Source organism: Rhinolophus sinicus, chromosome 16 (genome assembly GCF_057876585.1).
Source record: "Rhinolophus sinicus isolate RSI-liver-muscle chromosome 16, RSI-T2T, whole genome shotgun sequence".
NCBI lineage: Eukaryota > Metazoa > Chordata > Mammalia > Chiroptera > Rhinolophidae > Rhinolophus > Rhinolophus sinicus.
In genome coordinates this window covers 185,716,845-185,737,901 of record NC_142516.1, presented here as the reverse complement: position 1 = coordinate 185,737,901, position 21,057 = coordinate 185,716,845, and the positions used below count along the sequence as shown (strand labels likewise).

The window sequence follows — 21,057 nt, the reverse complement described above, 5'->3', positions numbered from 1 at the left end:
AACCCAAAGAGGAAAATACACAGTCAGTAACTGCCAGGCTCTGGTTCATAAGAAGTCACGCCCATTTGGAGAAGATGCAAAAGACAGTTGGACTCACAACTAGCCACTCCTGTGTCCATCCGAGTCCGTCCACGTGATGGGCAGTGTGTCCAGTGTGTTGGGAGCTCACCTGATCACAGCCCAGTCCCTGCCCTCAAGGGACACACAGCCCATGGAGGACACAGCATGTGACTGACAAAGCAAATCCGCAAGGACTGGCTTCAGTCCTCTCAGTAAGGAAGAAGACTCGGGGTGGGATTGGGGGCTTCAGCAAAGTCGAGAAGTTGTGATTCCCTGGGAGGCTCCTTGGGCAGAGGCCGTACAGACTAACAGCTCCAGAGTCTGGCTACCTGAGGCCCGATCTTGGAACCACTGCTTCTCAAGTATGTGAGCTTAGAAGCTTATTTGTGTCTCAATTTCTCCATCTGTAAAATGGGGATAACAGTGCCAGACCTGGCACCTGCCAAGCAGTCAGTGAGAGCGAACTGTGGGTATTGTACTCATTACCACTATTCATGCTGGTCTCTATTCCGAGGACCTCCAGTTCTACAGCCATCGCGCTCCATGCACCAGCAACCCCACACGCGTAGTTGTCAGGATAGTCCTCAGGGCTGGCACATGCAAGAAGGCAGTGAGGACAGATAACTGGAGTTTGCTGTGTTGGGAAGGGAGTCATGTTTAACGTTTACTAAGATCTCACAGGATGCCTGGCAAACCTGGTGAAATTTGATTTCACTTTAATAATAATGAAGTGCCTCTCTTTCTCGTGTATCAGACTGCGTCCCATCTATTCTCATGACCTAATTTACCACCATAAAGGTCACAGAGACTCTAAATTTTAATATTATCATTAGTAATGTAAACTCAGCAGGTGAAAATTATGATAGTGGGTGCTTTGTAGCAGAGAAAAATAAGAAACGTCACACTGAGAAATGGACCGGGAAAATAACATGCCAAGAGTGCCATAATACAATTAATCTTTACTAGCAATAGAGTCTGTATCATACAAGATAAATCAAACCGACTAATTCTGGATGCACATAAATACATTTAAAAGTACTTCACTTTAGTTTCTTCTGTTTGCTGCTCCATTTTTTTTGTTGAGGAGATTTTTCATGTCAGTACTTTTTCAGGCTATGAAGGAAATGGACTTGAGTAGATACGGCAGTGTGGGTTACATTTTTTACGTAGCGATGAGAAACACACAGCTGTTTTTGAGATAAAGTGTATTTTTTCATTCGGTAACATCTACAGTGACATATAGTAAAACTAAAAATAAAATACTACAACCTACACTTCAAGTAATGAATGGAGTTACTGGAATACAAAAGAATTTTTTCCTCATTTTAGGATCGTTTTTATTTAATATGGCTGTCACAAAACTATTCCAAAAGAAAGTCATTTCATTGCCAGCTTGAGACCATAGTTTAAGTGTGGTATGGCTGATAAGCATAATTAAGTTAGGATCCAGGCAGCAGTGATGCTATTAGTATTTAATGGGAAACATTGCAAAATTGAAATTACTCTTTCCCATCAAAGTCTTTGTTCTCTGATTAAAAGTACATATGGGAATCTTATTTTTCAAATAAGAACTAAACACCAATAATGTATACATATACATGTGTGTATATACATACACACACATATATATCATATATATGTGTAGGGGGAGGAGGGTTACATATGAAATATAAAGGGTAAATATTTGAATATACAAGATCTGACAATTGAGTTTGCAAACTCGTCCTAGAAAAAGTGCTACACACCTCATTGCTGAATATCACTACAGTTACCTTAGAAGTACTCCCCTTGGGAAGCTGTGCACTGACGCCAGCACCTAGTCCACCCTTCAAAATAATTTTGGAACTCTTTTTCTGGAATGGCCATCAGAGCTGTCTTCGTATTACCCTTGATGTCCTGAATGTCATCAAAATGTCTTCCTTTCAATATTTCCTTTATGTTCAGATAAAGAAAGAAGTCAGTGGGGCCAGATCAGGTGAGTAGGGAGGGTGTTCCAACACAGTTATTTGTTTACTGGCTAAACACTCCCTCACAGACAACGCCGTGTGAGCTGGTGCATTGTCGTGATGCAAGAGCCATGAATTGTTGGCGAAAAGTTCAGGTCGTCTAACTTTTTCATGCAGCCTTTTCAGCACTTCCAAATAGTAACCTTGGTTAACTGTTTGTCCAGTTGGTACAAATTCATAATGAATAATCCCTCTGATATGAAAAAAGGTTAGCAACATCGTTGCAACACGTTCGCGAACTTACTTGTCAGTTCTTGTGTGTGTGTGTAAATAATATTTGTAATGAGAAAACCAAGAAAAGTTATTACTAAGAATTAAAGTAAACTAGAGAATTGTCTTAAATTTTTGGAAAAGAAAGGAAAGGAGAAAGGTTATAAGCTTATATTACAGTCTCCAAAAAAAGTTACTATTTAAATTAAAAACATATTGAAAGCATTAATAATAGGTACAAATTCAAAATTAATGTTTTACCTTCTTTAAGATAGTAAATAAATTATTTTACTTCAAGATGACACGGTGACAGATGCCTTGAGGGACGAAAAGGACGTGAAATACCCAAAGTGACTGCATTGTTTGGTTCACTCACTACCTGCTGTGTATATTCCTCAGACACTTTAAATAAATCACTACAGGTCACGGGCACTGGCCAAACCCTTGGTGCCGGTCAGGTGCTCCTCTGAAGTTTATCCTCTCTTTCTAGTAACAGATTCATTTGATAAAATTCAACAAATATCACTGAAGGTCTACTATTTGTTCTTTTAAAAAATATTGGTTGTAGATTTACTAGTGCCGGGGACATTGTTCCCGTGCAGCAAAATTGCAGGCAGAGCCGTCCCATAACATCCAGGCAGGGACACTTAAGGGTGACAGGGAAATGCATGTCCGCTGGGACCGTGCAGGTAGGAAGAGGGACAGAAGATGAGCTGCAGAATCACTGCCAAATGCTCTCCTAAGGCGCCTGATATTTCCAGCTGCCCTTCCAAGATGTCACATCCAATATTTCTGAACTATTGGAGTTGGCGCTTCTCACGCTTTCTGATCTTTGATTGTGGTGTCATTATCCTGCTAGTGGTCCAGGCTTGACTAGTTTGAATTTTTTTTTAACTTTCTCCCCTTTTTTCTGCTTTTCACACACTGAATCTGCCCATTCTTCCTTCTGAATGGCTTCTGCGTCCCCATTTCCTCTTTTCCTTGCTCCTCAGTGGTTTGGGGCGTGTGGCTGGCCCTCCACATGGGCCCCCAGCCGAGCCTCTTCCCCGCTCAGCCGTCCTGCCTGTGGCCCACATTCAGTGTGTGGAGGGCTGCTGTGACCTTGGCTTTCCTCCCCCGACGTCTTCCAACCTAGGGCAGCCTGTGTGCTACGTGGCTTCTTCTCCATCATGTCCCGCGAGAAGTTAGGCTTGTACAAAGGAAGCCTGTCACCACCTCACAGCAGCAGACAGCCAGGCCCCGTCCCTACTAGCCTTGCTCCTGGAACAGGCCCTGCTGGCTTCCTGCCCTGCTCCCGTTTGCGTTCACAACTGCAAGCGCCACTGCTCATCCGTCCTGCCTGGAGCCCTGCTGGCTCCTGAACGGGCCAGCGCTATAAGCAGCCCTCGGAAGGGGATTCAGTCCCTGCGCTCAACAGGCATGTTTTAACTGACAAGGGTTAGACTAGGTGCCGGGAGGGTAATCGAGAGGCAGCTTAGCCCAGTACTTAAGGCCATGGAGCGAGACAGTATTGGTTCAAGTCCCAGGTCTGCTTCTTGCTAGTTGTGTGACCTTTGGCAAGTCATTAGCCTCTCTATGCCTCAATTTCCTCATCCGTAAAATGGGAAAGCAATAGTACTGACATCATAGGGCTGTGGTGAGCATTAAAGGAGTCCATATTTGTAAAGTTCTTATAATTCTACCTGCACATAGTAAGCACTCTATAAGTGATTATCAAATAAATACAACCAAGGACGACCCAAAAGGAAGGCCACTGGGAGAAATGCTGTATCTGGGTGTCTCTAGCTCCTAAACGACACCGGTCTTTCTGAAAAGTGTCCTTTTTATGACCTGTAAATACTTCTCACCTATTCTAATCTTCACAGTTGGAATTCTTAGAAAGCACAGGCCTTAGAGTTACCTGAGAACACAGGGATGCACTTCGGGGCCAGCAATTGAACCCCAGTGAGGCGGAACATCTCAGCATGTGAACTGTGGTCATGTGGATGAAATGGCTGAATCCTGGCCGAGGGCAGAAGCCCTGCACGTCCACTTCCAAATTCTCTCTGAGGCTGAAGCCTGTTGGGCTTCTGGCCTCCCCTCACACACACCCTAAACACCAAAGTCTCCTGGGGAAACATCACAGATGCGTGGGAGCCCACAACCTCGGGGCTGGGGGTACTGAGCTTCAGCACCTGATACTATGAGCAGGGTCTGGGGCCTCGTAGACCACAGAAAATTCCCAAGGGCCTGTTGGCTCCTGCGGATGGATAGATTCTTACTTTCCCTTGAACCAGAAGAAATTCTGAAGCTTAGTCACTTATTCTCATCCATCCTTTTCGCATCTGTTGGCTTTTCTATGATTTTTCTCCCTCTGCCTCTTTCCTTTCTAATTTTTTCTGGGCTCTGAAATCCAGGATAAGGACATATTGTCTGTACCGAGTGGGCAGCCTTATTCCGAAGGGAAGTGCAACTCAGGGACAGGGTCGGCGCAGGCATGGGATTCTGGAGCAGGAAGATGCTGTAGCGTTTGTCTCCTCCGAATCCCTCTCTCACTACAAATAGAAGTGAGGAAACAAGGGTGCGCAGCAAGTCAGTGGTAATTCACACCTGCCTGCTGTGTCCAAACCCACCATTTGTCCACTATTTCAGGCCACTGTGTGTGTGTCAGTTCTTCGTGTATCAGCCACTGGGCACCAGCTCCATGCTAGTCACTGGCTCATAAAGGGAAGGCTGGGAGGTACCGCCGTTCTCCTTCCTGACCCCAGTTCAAATCTTCCAAGGAGCAGCTTGAAGGTTATCAGAGTCTGGGATACCACTTGATGAATTGTTTTTGGTACTTTGACCAAGAAAACTGTGAGTAAAGGGTACTGAAGTAGCTGATTGCATCTTGACTGTGGTCTCCAGGGCCCCTGGTTTCACGGAGTGTGATGTTGAAGAGTAAGGTGTAGCAGCAAACAGCAAAACAAGGCCGTGGAACAAGGAAAGCAGAGAAGCGGAGCCTGTGGTGTGGTGTTAGCAGAGTGGGCGGTGACGTGGGGAAGCTTTACCATGCAGATCTTCACAGCTGTCCCACTCACATGGCAGTTGTAGCTGGAGAGGCCGCCAGCCTTTGGAGGGTCATAGGGAAGTCACGTGGTGGTGCTCTGCCTACCTGCCATGTACATGGGGGGAGGTGTCACTCAGTGTGTTATTCAGTGACGTAGTCCGCTACTGGCTGCACATACAGCTCTTCAAAATGACATCTGTATGTCATTGACTTTATTTCTTTTTAAATGATAAGGATAGCAGTATAACCGCATTGCCACAGAACATGTAGAAAAGAGAAAATACGCACCCTTTGAACACTACCACAGTTAGCGTACATATTTTTGCACATACGTTTTTATATGACTGCAGTCAAAGTCATATACAGAATTCTTACATGCACTGAATCCACGTGTGTATTATGCAACTATTCTGTATCCAGCCAGTCCTTTGAATAATAAAAGTGAGTGATGATGATACTATTGATGCCACCATATATTCCTAGATATTTATAATTTTCAAAAGCACCATCTCACGGCATTTGGTCCTCACGGCACCCCTGGGTGATGGGTATAGTTTGTTACCCACATCTTACAGAAGAGGGCGTTTTAAAATGCCCTGCCCAAAGTCATCCAGTCCATAAGTAATGGTGGCAGAATTAAAGCACAAGTTCCACTCAGCCATCTGCTTCACCTTCTCAGATACGGTTACTGCCCTAAAGGCATTGCCAGTTTTGCTGAAGAAACAAACACAGGTGAAAGTCCATTCTGTCTAAATGTGTGCGTGGTCAGCTGCTATTATCAGTGACATGGGAAATGCATTGAGATAAGGAAAACTTACAAGGAGCTTGGAATGAGTGCCTCTGAGAGATGGGACTTGCACTGTGTGTACAAAGGTAACCAGGAAGTGATGAAGAAAAGGGAGGACAGAGCTTGCCCAAGCCTGGCCAGTCCTGAGGGGAAGAGCCAAGGCTCTGCTATGTCTCTCCTACCAGCTCATGGCCATCTCTCATTTGGAATTTCATCTGGGCAGTGGTCAATGCAAGTAGGCAAACCCAGAGGTCAGTCATGATAAATCACAGGAGTTAAAACGTTAAGTGCGATGAGAGCTGAACCCATGAGAATGAAAGACCTCTGATAGAAAGAAGTAGAGAAGAAAAAGTGGTGACTGAACTTGGGTAAGTACCAAAGTTAGAGTTGAAGAAGAAGAAAATTACCTTCTTCTCTGTGTGTGGTGGGCCAGCCGAGGGAATAGAAAAGCCAGTGAAGACTAAACAAAAACTTAATGAGGAAAAAGAAAGAAAAACGCAGGACCTTCTGTGTAACAGAAGCAAGTGAGGCAGATGGTTCAAGAGGTGCTAATGCCAAGTGATGTTAAGTACCCCGTGGTAAGAGGGCTGAGAAAATGCCGCGGTCACTGAAAAATCTTTCAAAGGGCAGTTTCATGGGGTGATTGATGAGAAAACTGAGATTTCAGGTGGGGAGGCTGTAGGCACAGTAGGGGTACACCACATATTCTAGAGGCTTTGCAGTTGACAGTGAATAGCACCAAAGTTAAGGAGGCCACGGGAATACGAAACGAAGGGAATAACAAAAGGATTTTATAAACTGGGGAAGCCATTATTATTGGTTCTTAGGGGTTTGGTGGGTGGAGGAGAACAAAAACAAAACAGCAACAAAGTACAATTCTAGCTCAGTAAATTACTGCAAAAGAGCTTTCCTAAAGGGATAAATTACTTCGATCCTTTCTCAAAGTAACTGATACGGACTCTTAGAGGGGAAATGTCTGCCTTCAAGTAGCTAACTCTTTAAGAAGTCTTTTTAAAAGAGGTCATGCTCTCTCGTTTCTAGTTATAGAAAACCTCTTCCAGCCCTTTAATGAATCCTTCTAAGTGTCACAGAAATTAGAGTTAAAGGTAAACTGAGAAAAGATTTATTAGACAATCTTGTCCATTCTCCTGCCAAGTGTAGAATTGTTATGTATTGTGCATTTTCTAGTCTGGAGTGCTTTTTATTGTGTCAAGTAACTGGTGGTCTCAGCACTTCCCTTAGAATACAATACTATTTCATAATCCTATTCACCTCTGCAAGGAAACATTTTTTTTTTTTTTTTGCCTTTATAAAAGGAAGTTTTATTGTCAGTTATTTACCTTAGTCATTTCAGAATTTGCAAGGAAACTCTAGCTCCCCATCCCAATGGTTCTTTCCCACTATATACACTGTTAACAATTTGTCCTTCGTAACCTCCTTCACCTCCCAACCCCAACCACCCTTACCCATGTCCAATTTGCAATCTCTAGGTATCTGGAACACCTTTCCAGAACATCTAGTAGACACATCATTCTTTGTTGCCCATTACATCTATCAGTAAAGGATTTTAATGTGATAGATGAAAAAGAGTCTTCATAATTTTGTGTTTCTAATGGAGAAACTTTCCCATTCTAAGGTTCCTTCCATTGTCCAGAGATTTGGGGTGGAAGTATTAATGACTGTGACATTTTAAGACATGCACAAAACCTTGCTAACTCCTGATCCAATGTCCCAGTAAAATGTGTTGCCCTATAACTAAATAAAAGTTAGAACATCCGAAGTAGAAAATATGAAACTCTTAAGATAGGACTTAAGACTTGGACCATGTTTTTTCCAGAGTTAAAGATGAAGCATAAACTGATTATGGCCTCTGATATCCTTGAAGATGTGCTTAGTGTTTAATATTGTGGTCAATTTGTCCCTGCTGTGATGGGTTGTTTTCATAGAAGGTTTGGCAACTGTCCATTTGAGGTCTTATCATGTGCTACCAGAAGCTTCATCAGGTTTAGCCTCCTGGATCTTACAACCTGATCACCCCCCCAGAAAGGAGCTATGGAAGCCTACCATGCAGTGAGCTGCATTACAGGAGAGCAACACTGAGCTGGGGGAACCTACCTCTTTTATATCAAGCAGTAAGCAAGCCTTTTCTTTGTCCCAGAAGGAGACGTAAAGGTTGCGTGCTACAAACACAAACCTGAGAAATGGCCCATAAAAACACCTGCCAGGACTTTGCTGAGTCCAAAAACCTGCACATCCTGCTTTCTCCCAAAGAGCTTGACACGATGTCATGGAAACCTTAAGTTCAACATTTTCAAAGTTAAGTGTGTCATCTTCTCCCGTACTTGCTTCTTTCTCTGTTTTCCTCTTTACCAAGGTACCTACTCATTCTCATCAGTCTCCTCATCCTCAGGTCACCAGATACATTTTAGTTCTACCTTTCAAATCTCTCTTATGCTTTGCATACCACTGACTTGGTTTGGACCCTCCTCATGAAAAGGTAAAAAAATAAACAGACTATTGCAGTAGGCTCCAACCTGGCATCCCTGCCTCCAGTTTCACTGCCTCCAAACCAGAAATCTAAAATTATGAATTGTTCATGTAAAGCTTCTACTGAACACTCTTCGCTGGTTAAGCCTTCCAAACAAAATGCAAACTCTTATCGTGGTCTGCCTACTTCTCCAGTTCCATCTACTCTCATTTCCAAAAAGGTTTCGTATAGACCTTTTGTAAGAATTATTGCTGGTTCTTGAGTAAGCTTGTGCTACCTGCCACTTTGGACTCAGTGTCCCTAAAACCTTAGCATTCCTTGGCATTGAGTAGGCATGGGCTTACATGTATGTGGCATAAACATGTATTGGGCGGCTGAAAGTAAAAACAGGCTTAGCTCAAATGCAACAATAGTTTGGTTTGGGGAGTAATTTAGTTTCACCTTTTCTCTGTGTATTCCCTTCACTTTACCGGTCATGATGTTGGAGCTCTTTTGACAAACACTGGGAGATCGTAGATTCATAGACACTAAGTACAGACATGGAAAGAGAGGACAGATGTCTCTTGCATCTACTTGGTAGTTTGTAGACTACCCCAAACTCACAGCCTACCAATAATTATAATTGTTTTATTTAATTGAACAACCTTTTATAAATACAGACAAATCAAATTAACTTAATTTTTCTAAGAAATCCATGATTAATGAGTCATTAAATCAATCCCCGCTTTTTATAAAAATAAAAATAAAATCCTAAGCATTTTGTTTAATGCTTTCCATTGAAGTTCTGACCTCCACTTGCTTTTTGTTACAAAGAAATCTAGGTTCTTTAAATGACATAATCTTCTAGAACAGAGAAATTTCCAAAGAATTAAAACAGCTGTGGATCTTTGTTTTCATGATTACAGCCCTCTAATGTGGTCATAATCGTCTCCTTTACGGCCTGCTTTACAAGCTTTGTGGATTTTTTTTTAATTAAAGTTTATTGGGGTGACAATTGTTAGTAAAGTTACATAGGTTTCAGGTGTACAATTCTGCAATGCATCATCTATATATCACATTGTGTGTTCACCACCCAGAGTCAGTTCTCCTTCCATCACCATATATTTGATCCCCTTTACCCTCATCTAACACCACCCCCTTCCCACTTACCCTCTGGTAACCACTAAACTACTGTCTATGTCAATAAATTTTTGTTTCTTCATTTGTTTGTCTTGTTCTTTCGTTGTTTTGTTTTATAGACCACATATCAGTGAAATCATATGGTTCTCTACTTTTTCTGCCTGACTTATTTCGCTTAGCATTATAATCTCAGGATCCATCCATGTTGTCGCAAATGGCACTATTTCATCTTTTCTAATGGCAGAATAGTATTCCACCTTTTTTTTTCTTTTTTATAGTGGAAAAAAATAAAAGCACAGAATATCAAGTGGCTTTCTAAATTAATACTCTATCTCCCAGCCCTTAAACTACATCCATATTAACTTGAAATTTTGTCTCTGGCAAAATGCGTGACCTACACATTCATCCATCTCATTAATTCTGTGACTTTGTCAGCAAGAGTCTGAGCTTTTAGATCCTGCCCGAGGCAGGCTTGCACTGCAGGGGGCTGTTAGAGGCCCACGTCTCTCACTAACACGCTTGGACACACCTTTGACTATAACAGAAATCTTTCTTTTGGAGATTCTTGAGGCCAACTTATTACAGTTTGCACGCACTCCTTGGAGCCTGCCTGGTCAGCCTGGTTAGGTACTGTATCACTTCCCTTCTGGAGAGTCAGAAAAGCACCTCCACTTCCACCCTGGACACAGCTCACAGCAGTACCAAAGGCTGAAGCATCTGCCAGCCTCAAGTCTGTCAGGCCCAGGCCTGCCAGACAAGTATGGGAGCCTTGCAAAGAGATGACCCCTGATGGTGACCATGTAGGAGCACCCCATTCGTGGTCAGCAGAGCACGGCCCACAGCATTCAATCTTAAGAAATATTTCCACAGAAAGGTAATCCTAGGTCTCTTTCCTGTCTTTCCATCCTCATCCACCCAAACCTAAAACGTCATCAAAGCAACATCACTGGAGGCCACACTGACTCCCCGTAGATGCGTTAATTCAGTAGCATTTCTTGGGCTTGCTCAAAGTCCCCCTTGTTTTTATGACCCCAGCTTTGAACATGGGGACAGGTACATAGCAGCTTCCTTGAGTGGGCTCAGTGTGTTCTGCCATTGCCATTTCCTGCTGGCTTCCAGTGTGCTGCCAGCCTTCTCTGGTCCATTTCCCTCCCTAAACCTGGATTCGCAACTGTGTGATGGCCCCAGGACACAACTCAATTTTGGCAATTAGTGTGGGCATGTTGTCTGCTAAACTCTTCTCAGTAATTTCATTTGTCCCCAATTATCATGTGAACAGATCTGTGAACAGATCACCCTTTCTTGGAGATACTGTTTCCACTCGGCCCTGGGGTTCATTATTTATATTTTTCTGAAATGATACAATCATCAGCCTAATTACTATTTTTCCATCCTCTTTCCTCCTTCACCTCTGTTGGGAGACCTTTCCAGAGCCTGTACTCTGCTCGACAGTCTTCCCCTCCCAGTGCCAGGCGTGGAAGCCCAGCACCATGAGTCTGTGGGACCTTTTTGTCCTTAGGGCATACCACTAAGAGAACTCAGCACGCTCCCTGACCCCACTCACCCAGGGAGATGAAGTGTCCCTCTGTGCTCTCGTGTCCCTCTGTGTCCCTCTAGGCTGTGTCAACAGCCTAACTGGAAAATACCATATGTAATTTCGACACGGGAGTAATGCATATCCTCTTCCCAGGGAACTCCTCTTTGTAAAATATGTTCCTCGTGCCTACGTAAGCCTTTAGGTTCGTTCTGATCTAAAGTTCTCGATTGCATTTCTGCTGGGACTGGTTTGCAAGGTCCCTTTTTGAGAGCCGTACGAGCATCTTTCTTTTCTAGCGACCTTCTATGTCCAGCTGGCTCCAGACATTCCCTAGACTGTTCCCAAAATCCTTTCTGACCCTTTGTTCTCACGGGCACACTCCTACCATCAGCCTGTCTCGGGCCTCAGTTGGTGCCATCCTTCTGATCTACCACTGTGGCCCCTCAATTCTTTACCCATCTTCCCCTCTCACTCAGTCTCCAGCAGGTAAGTGTGACCTTTCGAGGAGCCAAATGCTCACCAAGTGTTTCCAACTTTCTCAGGAGGAACTTCCTTCCTGACAATCTCTATCTCTGATTTACAAAGTGAGAGGTCATAGGTCAAAGTCAGTTCCCAGATCTATTTTGTTTGGCATGCACTGAGGGTTTTTCTTTTCTTCTTTTTATTTGAATGTCTCCAGATGGGGTTTGTGTTCTTTACATGCTCAATATGCTCCAAACAATTCTCTGTATTCTCTTTTCTGTCCAATTTTGTTACTTTGTAGTAACTACAAAATATTCTATAACCGGTTCCAGCCCTGGTAACACCTGCCAAACCATTTGCCCTGACTTTCTAAGTTCTCCTTTGTCCCTACCTACCCTCTAGCCTTCTGGCAGAGTCCCCACCATCTATGGGAAACATTGTCCTTAACTCTTCTCTCAGTTTCTAATCCTTCTTTGAGACCTATCTTTCAGCGAGAAATTTCCCCCCAACAAGATTCAGCTACCCAAAAGACTCTTATCCCATATACCGAGTTTCCCTGAAAATAAGACCGAGCCAGACCATCAGCTCTAATGCATCTTTTGGAGCAAAAATTAATATAAGACCCGGTCTTACTTTACTATAAGACCAGGTATAATATAATATAATATAATATAATATAATATAATATAATATAATATAATATAATATAATATAATAAATATAATATAATATAATATAATATAATATAATATAATATAATATAATATAATATAATATAATATAATATAATAATGTAATGTAATAAATATAATACCGGGTCTTATATTAATTTTTGCTCCAAAGGATGCATTAGAACTGATGGTCTGGCTCGGTCTTATTTTTGGGGAAATATGGTATGTAGGTCTCTGGTCATTAAATTTGACTTTCTGTTAAATCACTGTCCATATTTTGAGTCCTAACATCATGTCTGGAAGGATATGAGTCAAAGCTCTTTCTCTGGTTTTAAATAAAAAACGACTATAGAAAGAACTAAAAATAGCCCAGCCTTAGTGTTTTGTGTGTTATTGGTTTGCCGTACAATTCTTCATTTCTAGTTTCCAAAGAAAAGAATTTCCCAACCTTTGCTTTATCTACTGTTTGCAGTTGTGTATAAGGATATAGACCTTCTCAACTTAAACACTCCTGCCTCCCCTCCTCAGTAGGCCCTGTTTCTCGCATACGCACACAAGTTGTTAGCATAGTATTATAAATCAGCCTGTGTATGCTTTTCAGAAAATTTTTCATGTTTGAAATAAAACACGTTAGAGCAGCTACAGTAAAATACAGTTTTTGCTAGCACAGTTTACTCAAAATATGGACAAAACTTAAGATAACTTGCACCAAATTTGCCACATGTGCAGAGAATTACTTGGTTCGCTGGGAGCTGTAGCCAGGAGCCTAAGTTTTACAGTTACTTTCCACTGTTGTGCCAGGAGATTAATTACTTGGAAAAGTTGACCTTCAGGGGTGGCCGGTTAGCTCAGTTGGTTAGAGCATGATGCTCGTAACACCAGGGTTCCTGGTTCAATCCCCGCATGGGCCAGTGTGAGCTGCGCCCTTCACAGCTACCTTGAAACAACTACTTGACTTGGAGCTGATGAGTCCTGGAAAAACACACTTAAAATAAATACAAGTTAAAAAAAAAAAAGTTAACCTTTAGTTATAAATGACAGTGATGAGCTCTTTTATAGGGTTTAAGTGACTTGGTGGCTTTTATTGAAATACAGAGAATCTACATAAATAAACACCCATACGTTTTTGTTTTTTAACTTTATAGGAGATCAATGTCTTGACAGTCGCATTGGTCAACCAAGACCGAGAGAACAACATTGAGAAAAGAAGTCAAGGCTTAAAATCCGAGAAAGAAGCTCTACTAATTGGTAAGGAGATTGTGTTTTCCTCATCTGTTCTCTTAAATAATTCTTAGGTACTCCACTTAAATTCCATTTAAGTAATTCACCTCCAACTTGTTAATGATTTAAACAGCTTTGTCTTCTGGTCAGAGGTGAAATGAACTTCATCAAGATTCTATTACGTACATTCCAAGTTAGGAGCGTACAGACCAATGGGGGTTTGGCTCTTCTGTAACTGTGTATATTAGTTGCTTGTCCAACATAAAACTGAGTACAAGAAGATAGATTAATTTGCATCTCACATGTTACAAATCTGAATTTCAAAATTTGGACATATCGCTTCCAACTGGAGACCAGCTTGGGTCCAGTCCAAAAGTTCCAAACGAAGCCAGATCCGCAGGCTCACGAGCGACCATGTCCTGAGGCCAGGGCCATGATGCTGACCACAGAGGGACACCCATACTAGCAGTTAGGCCGATGCAGGACAGTCCAATCCATATATATATATATATATATATATATATATATATATATATATGTATATATAGCATATATAGCAATCCTAGGTACTTGTGGTGATCTGTGACACTAATTTATCTGGGCAAAGGCATGTATTCTTTCTAGACATTCTCATGACCATTTTAGAAGATTGAAGACTTTAACACATGAGAGTAAAGTACATATCACAGAAGATCAGAGGGATTTCATTGATAACATAATTATAACCTCACAGATTTGGAGCCTAAGTCCCTTGGGAGTGCAACCTCTGTGTCAGATTTTCTGCTTGGAGGTTAATGGAGACAGAGGGATATGTTCCAACTCAACTAAAGAAGATAGGCCCTTAGAAAGCACTTTATTATTGTGATTTCTGGATTATTTATTTTGCAGTCAATCCTTGTAAAGACAGGTTGACATATAATTGGACCTAAAAGAATTACATTTTTATGGGGGCATTGCAGGGTAGCATTTTACATCTCCCCACACATTAGATCACATTGACGTTGCCTATATATATGCCAGAACTCCTCATTCATTTCACATACGGCCTAATGTTGGATTTGGCTTTGAACTTGTGTGGGATACAGTGAGTCGACACTTTTGATTTAGGACCAAACCTAAATCAAAATGTTTGGCTGGAAACCACTGGCTATTGTTTTGAAGGTGAATGGATGAAAATTTTTTTACTAGTAGACAAATAGCTTTGAAGAGATGTTGACAGAGTAACTCTGGGTCTGTGTCACTCCATCTTTTCTTGCTTTTTAATTAGTTTTAATACAATAGATTTCCAATCCCACCTGTCAGTGCTGGTCATCATTGTAAATCCCATCCAGACACAGTCAAAACCTTCTCAACAACTCTCTTTTTATAAAGCAGCTGTTCTTCAAAACTTTCTCAGACTCCTGAGAAGCGTCCTCAGCGTCTTACTGATCAGGCAAACTTCTTTACATATCCTCCCGACTCCTCTGAAGTTGAGGACATACATATTATGGGAAACCAAGATGCTTCTTTACATCAAGCCCTCCCCCAACCACCACCATTCCATCACTGTCACCATTTCACACATCTGCATACAACCAGTCTACATCTCAATTGGAATGTTCCCCTCACACATGGGTATGAAGAAACAGAATGGGATGTAGAGAAATGTACTTTAAAAAGGTTTTGATTTTTTGGTGTTTTCAGTGAATAGAGTTGAGACTCTATTTCGGCTGCACCTGAGAAAAGTAGTCTGGGAAGTGTGTTCTTCTCTAAAAGCTACTGACCATAAAGAATGAGTCATTGACCTAAATCTTGTTTCCAAGATGCAAATGTCCATATCCATAAATCAACCAACATTTGTCAAGAGCCTACTAGAAAAATTACAAGCCTTCATTGTGGAAAGGATTCATTTGGGCAGCCTGTTTAAAAGGCAGAATGTTTCTCCCCACACAGAGAGATTCTGTTTATTGTAAAACTGACATCTGAGGTGACACTGACGCAGGTACTTCTGGGACCTACCGTGTTTTGGGAACTGCCGGCTTGCCGTATGCCGAGAACTGTGTTAGTGAATGGGGGTGACAAGATGATCTCTTTCCTCAGGTAGTTCATAGACGAGTGAGACAGAAAGCAGTCAATGACAATGAAATGTGGTTCCCGCTAAAATCAGAAACACAGAGGCGCTACTTGCTATAGATGCCTCATGGGAAGGCAGGATGCATAGGGTCTTCTTGGACAGATAAGGGAGCTGCCAAGACCATTCCAGATATAAGGAACGGTTTACTGAAAGGCCCAAATACAGTCTCAGGGGGTTAGTTAAAGTAAGACAGACAGACAGATAGTCAGTTACTTTTTAAAAAACAGAACTGTGCAAGATCAGGTGCTGTACTCACCACATAAGTGGAACAAACTGCTTTATGGAAACGGCAACGTTTCTGGAATCCCAAGACACTGAGACGCATCAGCCCAAACCACAAGTGTCTGATCAGTCTCCTACCACCCACCCACCGCCTTGCCTCTTGCTTTTTCACTCTGCAGCTGCCCAGAGACAGCTGTCCGCTCGTGGCTTAGCAGGAAGCCCAGGTTTTACAGAGCATTCTCCCTGCTGGCTCTCCAGTTCAGTGTCCTTGGAGCCTTCGTGTCCTTGGAGCCAGGCTACAACATGAAGCAAGAATGTTTCAGGTTGGCTTATGGTCAGGCCTCCATTTGTTTCCAGCAAGATATGACTGTGTAGAGCAAGCTGCTGCTCTGCAGACCTGAGGTTCCTGGCTGCCCCCCACCCCGCTCCAGTGAACTGATAGGCTGGGGTTTTCTGAGATTTCCCATGACACTCCCCACCACCGTGGATGTAGGGAAAGCTAATCTCGGCCAGAACCTTACAGTTTGGAATGAAACTCGAAGCAGCCTGAGGAAGGGGAGTATATTCTGGTAGGATCCCACTTCACATCCAACTTAAAGAGAATACTGCATTGACCAAACTGAATGTACAAACTGATATTTTGGTCTCATCAGATAACCAATAACATTTTTTAAAAGTCCGTAAGAGGAAACAAGGGTAGTGGGATGGATTGGCCCTGTGACAAAACACAGTTCCTGGTGATCTTTCAATGGTGCTAAACAAGGGAGGCCCACTGTGAGTGTCTGTGGATGGAGGCAGCTGATGCACTGTGCAAACTGCTTAGCCGCCGTGACCTGACTCCTCACAGTGTACACACGGAGGAGGTTGGACTAGGTGATCTTTTTCAATTCAGTGTTCACAGTCTGCGAGGACTGTTACGGAAGCTGCATTGCCCATAGGTGGAGATCTCATATGTAGGAAGATCATACCATCAATATAAAACGTGAACTTGACTGTCTTACACCTGTAACATTAAAGAGAAGGTCGGGATAATCACCTCATAAGTTATGTAAGTGTCTAATCACTATGTTGTACACCTGAAATTAATACAACATTGTATGTCGACTGCAATTGAAATTTTTTTTTTTAATTTACTAAAAATTAAAAAATGAAACCAAAAAAAAAATGTATGGTATAGCAACTATAGTTCAATAATGCTGTGTTGCATATTTCAGAATTGATGGGATGGTAGATCTTAAAAATTCTCATCACAAACAAAAAATTTTGTTAACTATGTGTGACGATAGATGTTAACTAGAGTTATTGTGATCATTTCACAATATATACAAATATCGAGTCATTATGTAATATACCTAATACTAATACAATGTTACATGCTAATTACATCTCAATTTCTAAAAATTTGCTTTGCTAAAAAAAAAAAGGAAAACTTGTCTTGACTCCCTGACCCTTTTCAACCAACAGCCCATTTCCCTGTTCGCCATCCAAAGCATAACTTCTCTAAGCAGTGTCTGCGCTCACAGTCTGCATTTCCTTTCCTCCCCTCCCTGGAGCCCACTGCAGCCTGGCTTGCGTCCTCACGCTGAAGCTGTTCAGATCAATGTGACCAGAGAACGTCACGTGGCTAATTTCTCAACTCCCTCCATCTGTCAGCTGCCCTTGACACAGTTGACTACACACATCTTCTAGAAGGACTGTCTCCCTGTGGCTTTCATGACACCACTCTTTCTTATTGACCACTCCCTGTAAGATTCCTTTGGTGAGTTTTCCTCAGCTGAACCTCTAAAGCCTGGGCCTCTTCAGGATGCAGTCCTGAGGTCTCCTCACTCGCTAGGTGACCTCAATGAGTACTGTGACTTCAATTCCCTGTTAGTTGCCACTGACTCACAAATCCGCATCGTCCCCAACGACGCTTTGGTATCTCCACCTAGATACTAATGACATCTCAAATTTAATACGACTAAAATGGAACTCTTGATTCTACCCTTTTCTCTGCCCTAATATGCTCCTCCCCTGAGAGTCCCGACTGAGAAAATGGTACCACCCAGTCGCTAAGGACAGATACCGAGGAGGCCTCCTTGATTGCTCCTGAATGTTTACCGCTCACGTCAGTCCATCAGCTCCACCTTCAATGGCCACTACTGCCTGGCCCAGATCACTACTTACCCCTTCAGGTCTTGTGCAAATGCTTCTAATTGGTCATCCAGTTTCCCTTTCATCTATTCACCACACAGTAACTTGAATGAAATTTTAAAAACACAATTCAGGTCATATCATGAGCCTGCTTGGAACACTTCTGCTGGTTTCCTACTATATTTAGAATTTAATCCAAACCCCTACGTCTGGCAGACACGGCCCTAGCTGACCTGGCTCCCCACCTACTTCTAATAGCATGCTGTCCCACTCCCCAGCCAAGCATGTCCCTGCCAGCTTATTTCCACCTCAGGTCCTTTGCACTTTCTGTTGCCTGTACCTGGAGTAATCTTCTCCCAGGATCTCTGTGGCTGCTTCCTTCTCACCTGATACTCAGGAAACTGTACCTTCACTCAACCTCCCGGTGCAAAGTAGCACTCCACAAGCTTGAGGTTACCCTCCGTTCTATCCTAGTTCCTTTTGTTGTCTTCGCTTTGCTTACAGCTATCTGAAAATAGCTCCATTCATCTTAATGTTTCTTGTCGGTTTGGCTTACCTTGAGGATAAGTTCCCCCAGAGCAGGGACCTTGCCTGTCTTGTCCCCTGGCACCTTGGCACCTAATTGCAGCTAAGCAGGTAATTAAAGAAGAGTGGATGAAGCAGTAAGCATCTAGTACCAGTTGGCTAATTTAAATGCTGCCCCTTTGATCCTCAGTCTATAAATCAGAATGAACTAGATGATTTTGGTGGGAAAAGCTCAAAATGCCTTTGTGCCTGTTTAAATGAGCCTTCCTAATGAGGGATTTACCACTGAGCTGGTTTGTGTATCTCTAATGTAGTTTTTAAAGCCCTGAGATGTGCAAAAATCTTAAGAGTACTGACAACCTCCTGCACTCCTTTCTTATGTTCAGAAATTAGGTACTTCCACCGTTGGGAAACCCATTCTTAAATATGGAGACCTCTACGTCTCCGTGGAAATGGCCAGGACCAATTGTTGTGTCTGTCCCTTTGGAGATCAACCAATTCAGTAATTCAGGCTAAGTTCTCCACCCTCAGTTCCTAGTGTTCCTTTTACGAAGGCTTTAGGTCCCTCCCGGAGGACTGTAAAACCAGGTTATGATTTGTAGCATTTTTCCTTCGATTTTGAGTTACAGCTATGGTTCTTTTGATTTTCAAAAAATATCCCAGTTCTTTCAAAGGAGCAGCATGGAAGATTTAGTTGATTATTTAGGAAGCTTCCCCTCAAATGAATCTGATCCAAAGCCAGGCTCTAGAAATGCCGTTTTCTCAGATAGCGTGACCGATGCTTCCGGGACGCTAGTAGGCTGGGCAGGGGGAAGCAGGCGGAGGAGGGGCACAGTACTGAGAGGATGACGACTGGGGCTTCCCACGTCTGCTGTGTCTCTAGCAATACTGAATAACTAGGTTGCCATTCATAGGGAAAGTTTGGGAAACCTTTATTTAACTACCTGCCTTGGCTCCACAGGTCTCTACATTTTAGGCAATTGCTAAACTTTTATAAAGAAAAGCTAATGGTTTGTTAATATCAACTACCATCGAGATGGTTCTGTATACCCTCCTACGAAAAAATACTCATTTCTGAGTCAGGATTTCCAATTTGATTTTAGCAAGATATATAGAAATCATATTAGTTTTATGAACAAAATAGTCTCAATAGTTTTGAAGCCCAAAGATAAACAAACAAAACTAATGATAAAAAAAAAAGATAAACAAATAGGACTACATCAAACTAAAATGCTTCTTCTGCGCAGTAAGGAAAACATCAACACAAAGAGGTAAGCAATTGACTAGGGAAGATACTCGCAAGTGATATTTCCAATAAGTGGTTAATATCCAAAATATATAAAGAACGCATATCACTCCACAACAAACAAACAAACAAAAAAGTCCAGTTAAAAAATTGGCATAGGATCTGAATAGACATTTTTCCAAGGAAGACACAGATGGCAAACAGGCACATGAAAAGGTGCTTAATGTCACTAATTATTAGGGAAATGCAAATAAAAACCAATGAGATATCACCTCATGCCTGTTAGAATGACCATCATCAATAAGTCAACAAATAACAGGTGCTGGCGAGGATGTGGAGGAAAGGGAACCCTCATGCATTGTCAGTGGCTTGCAAATGGGTGCAGCCACTATGGAAAACAGTACGGAGGTGCCTAAAAAATTAAGAATAGAACTACCATAAGATTGGGACTGAGGGGCAGTGCACAGTGAGGTTGCGGATACAGAGGGATGCCAACCTCTCCAAGGCAACAGAAGCAGCCAACCCAGGTCCTCCCATGCCTGGTTTCCTGAAAGTTCCTCTCTCGGCACTTCATCTCTTAGGCCAAGAGTTATCAACCTCTCCCCCATACCCCTCACCCCCATCCTCTTCTGACTCATTCCATTCCTTCACTGAAGACATTTAACTTCACACTCCCACAGGCATTTATAGGCCAGGCTGTGGGTTGTCTGGGAGATGTTGCTAAGTCTCTATCCAGTGGGGCTGTTACTATGAAAAACGTTCTTCTCTGTTTGCTGAGACCCTTGGGGTACTTAACTCCTATGCCTGTTGAAGCCCCTCTACCTTCTGAGTTGCCCCTTGCCCCATGGGAAACCCACACATCTGTGTCACCCCAACGCTCCAGCGCCACGCTGCTCCCCATCTCAGCCCGACATCTCCCCTGTGCTTGGGTAGGTGCAAAGCCAGGTCAGTCAGTCCACTGCCTAAGCAGACATCCAACTAGGAAAGGAATGCTCCCCGTCTCTTGCCAGAGCCCTCTGACTCTATGGACGACTCTTTTGGAGCATCCCATCTCTTCCCTGGAAGAACCCGTGTGTGAGAAGAAAATAGCTGTCCTCCTCCTTGTGGGGATGGGGCCCACCTGGCATTTGGTGGAGGCTCTCTGTGGAAAGTGCTGGACATAGTACCAGTTGTCCTCAGCCTGAGACAGCAGGGAAAGCCCCACTCACCATCCTGAAACAGGGGCAACT

The 21,057-nt window shown here is 42.7% G+C and overlaps 1 protein-coding gene across 3 annotated transcripts in view; it reads left to right on the top strand.

The window, feature by feature from the left end:
- Positions 1-21,057, top strand: part of ENOX1 (ecto-NOX disulfide-thiol exchanger 1) — a 366,236-nt gene that overhangs the window by 332,514 nt on the left and 12,665 nt on the right. For all 3 annotated transcript variants that reach the window (XM_088793020.1, XM_088793019.1, XM_088793018.1), the window contains one exon: positions 13,514-13,616. In XM_088793020.1, coding sequence (XP_088649146.1) covers positions 13,514-13,616 — 103 coding nt within the window. The remainder of the gene's footprint in view (positions 1-13,513; positions 13,617-21,057) is intronic.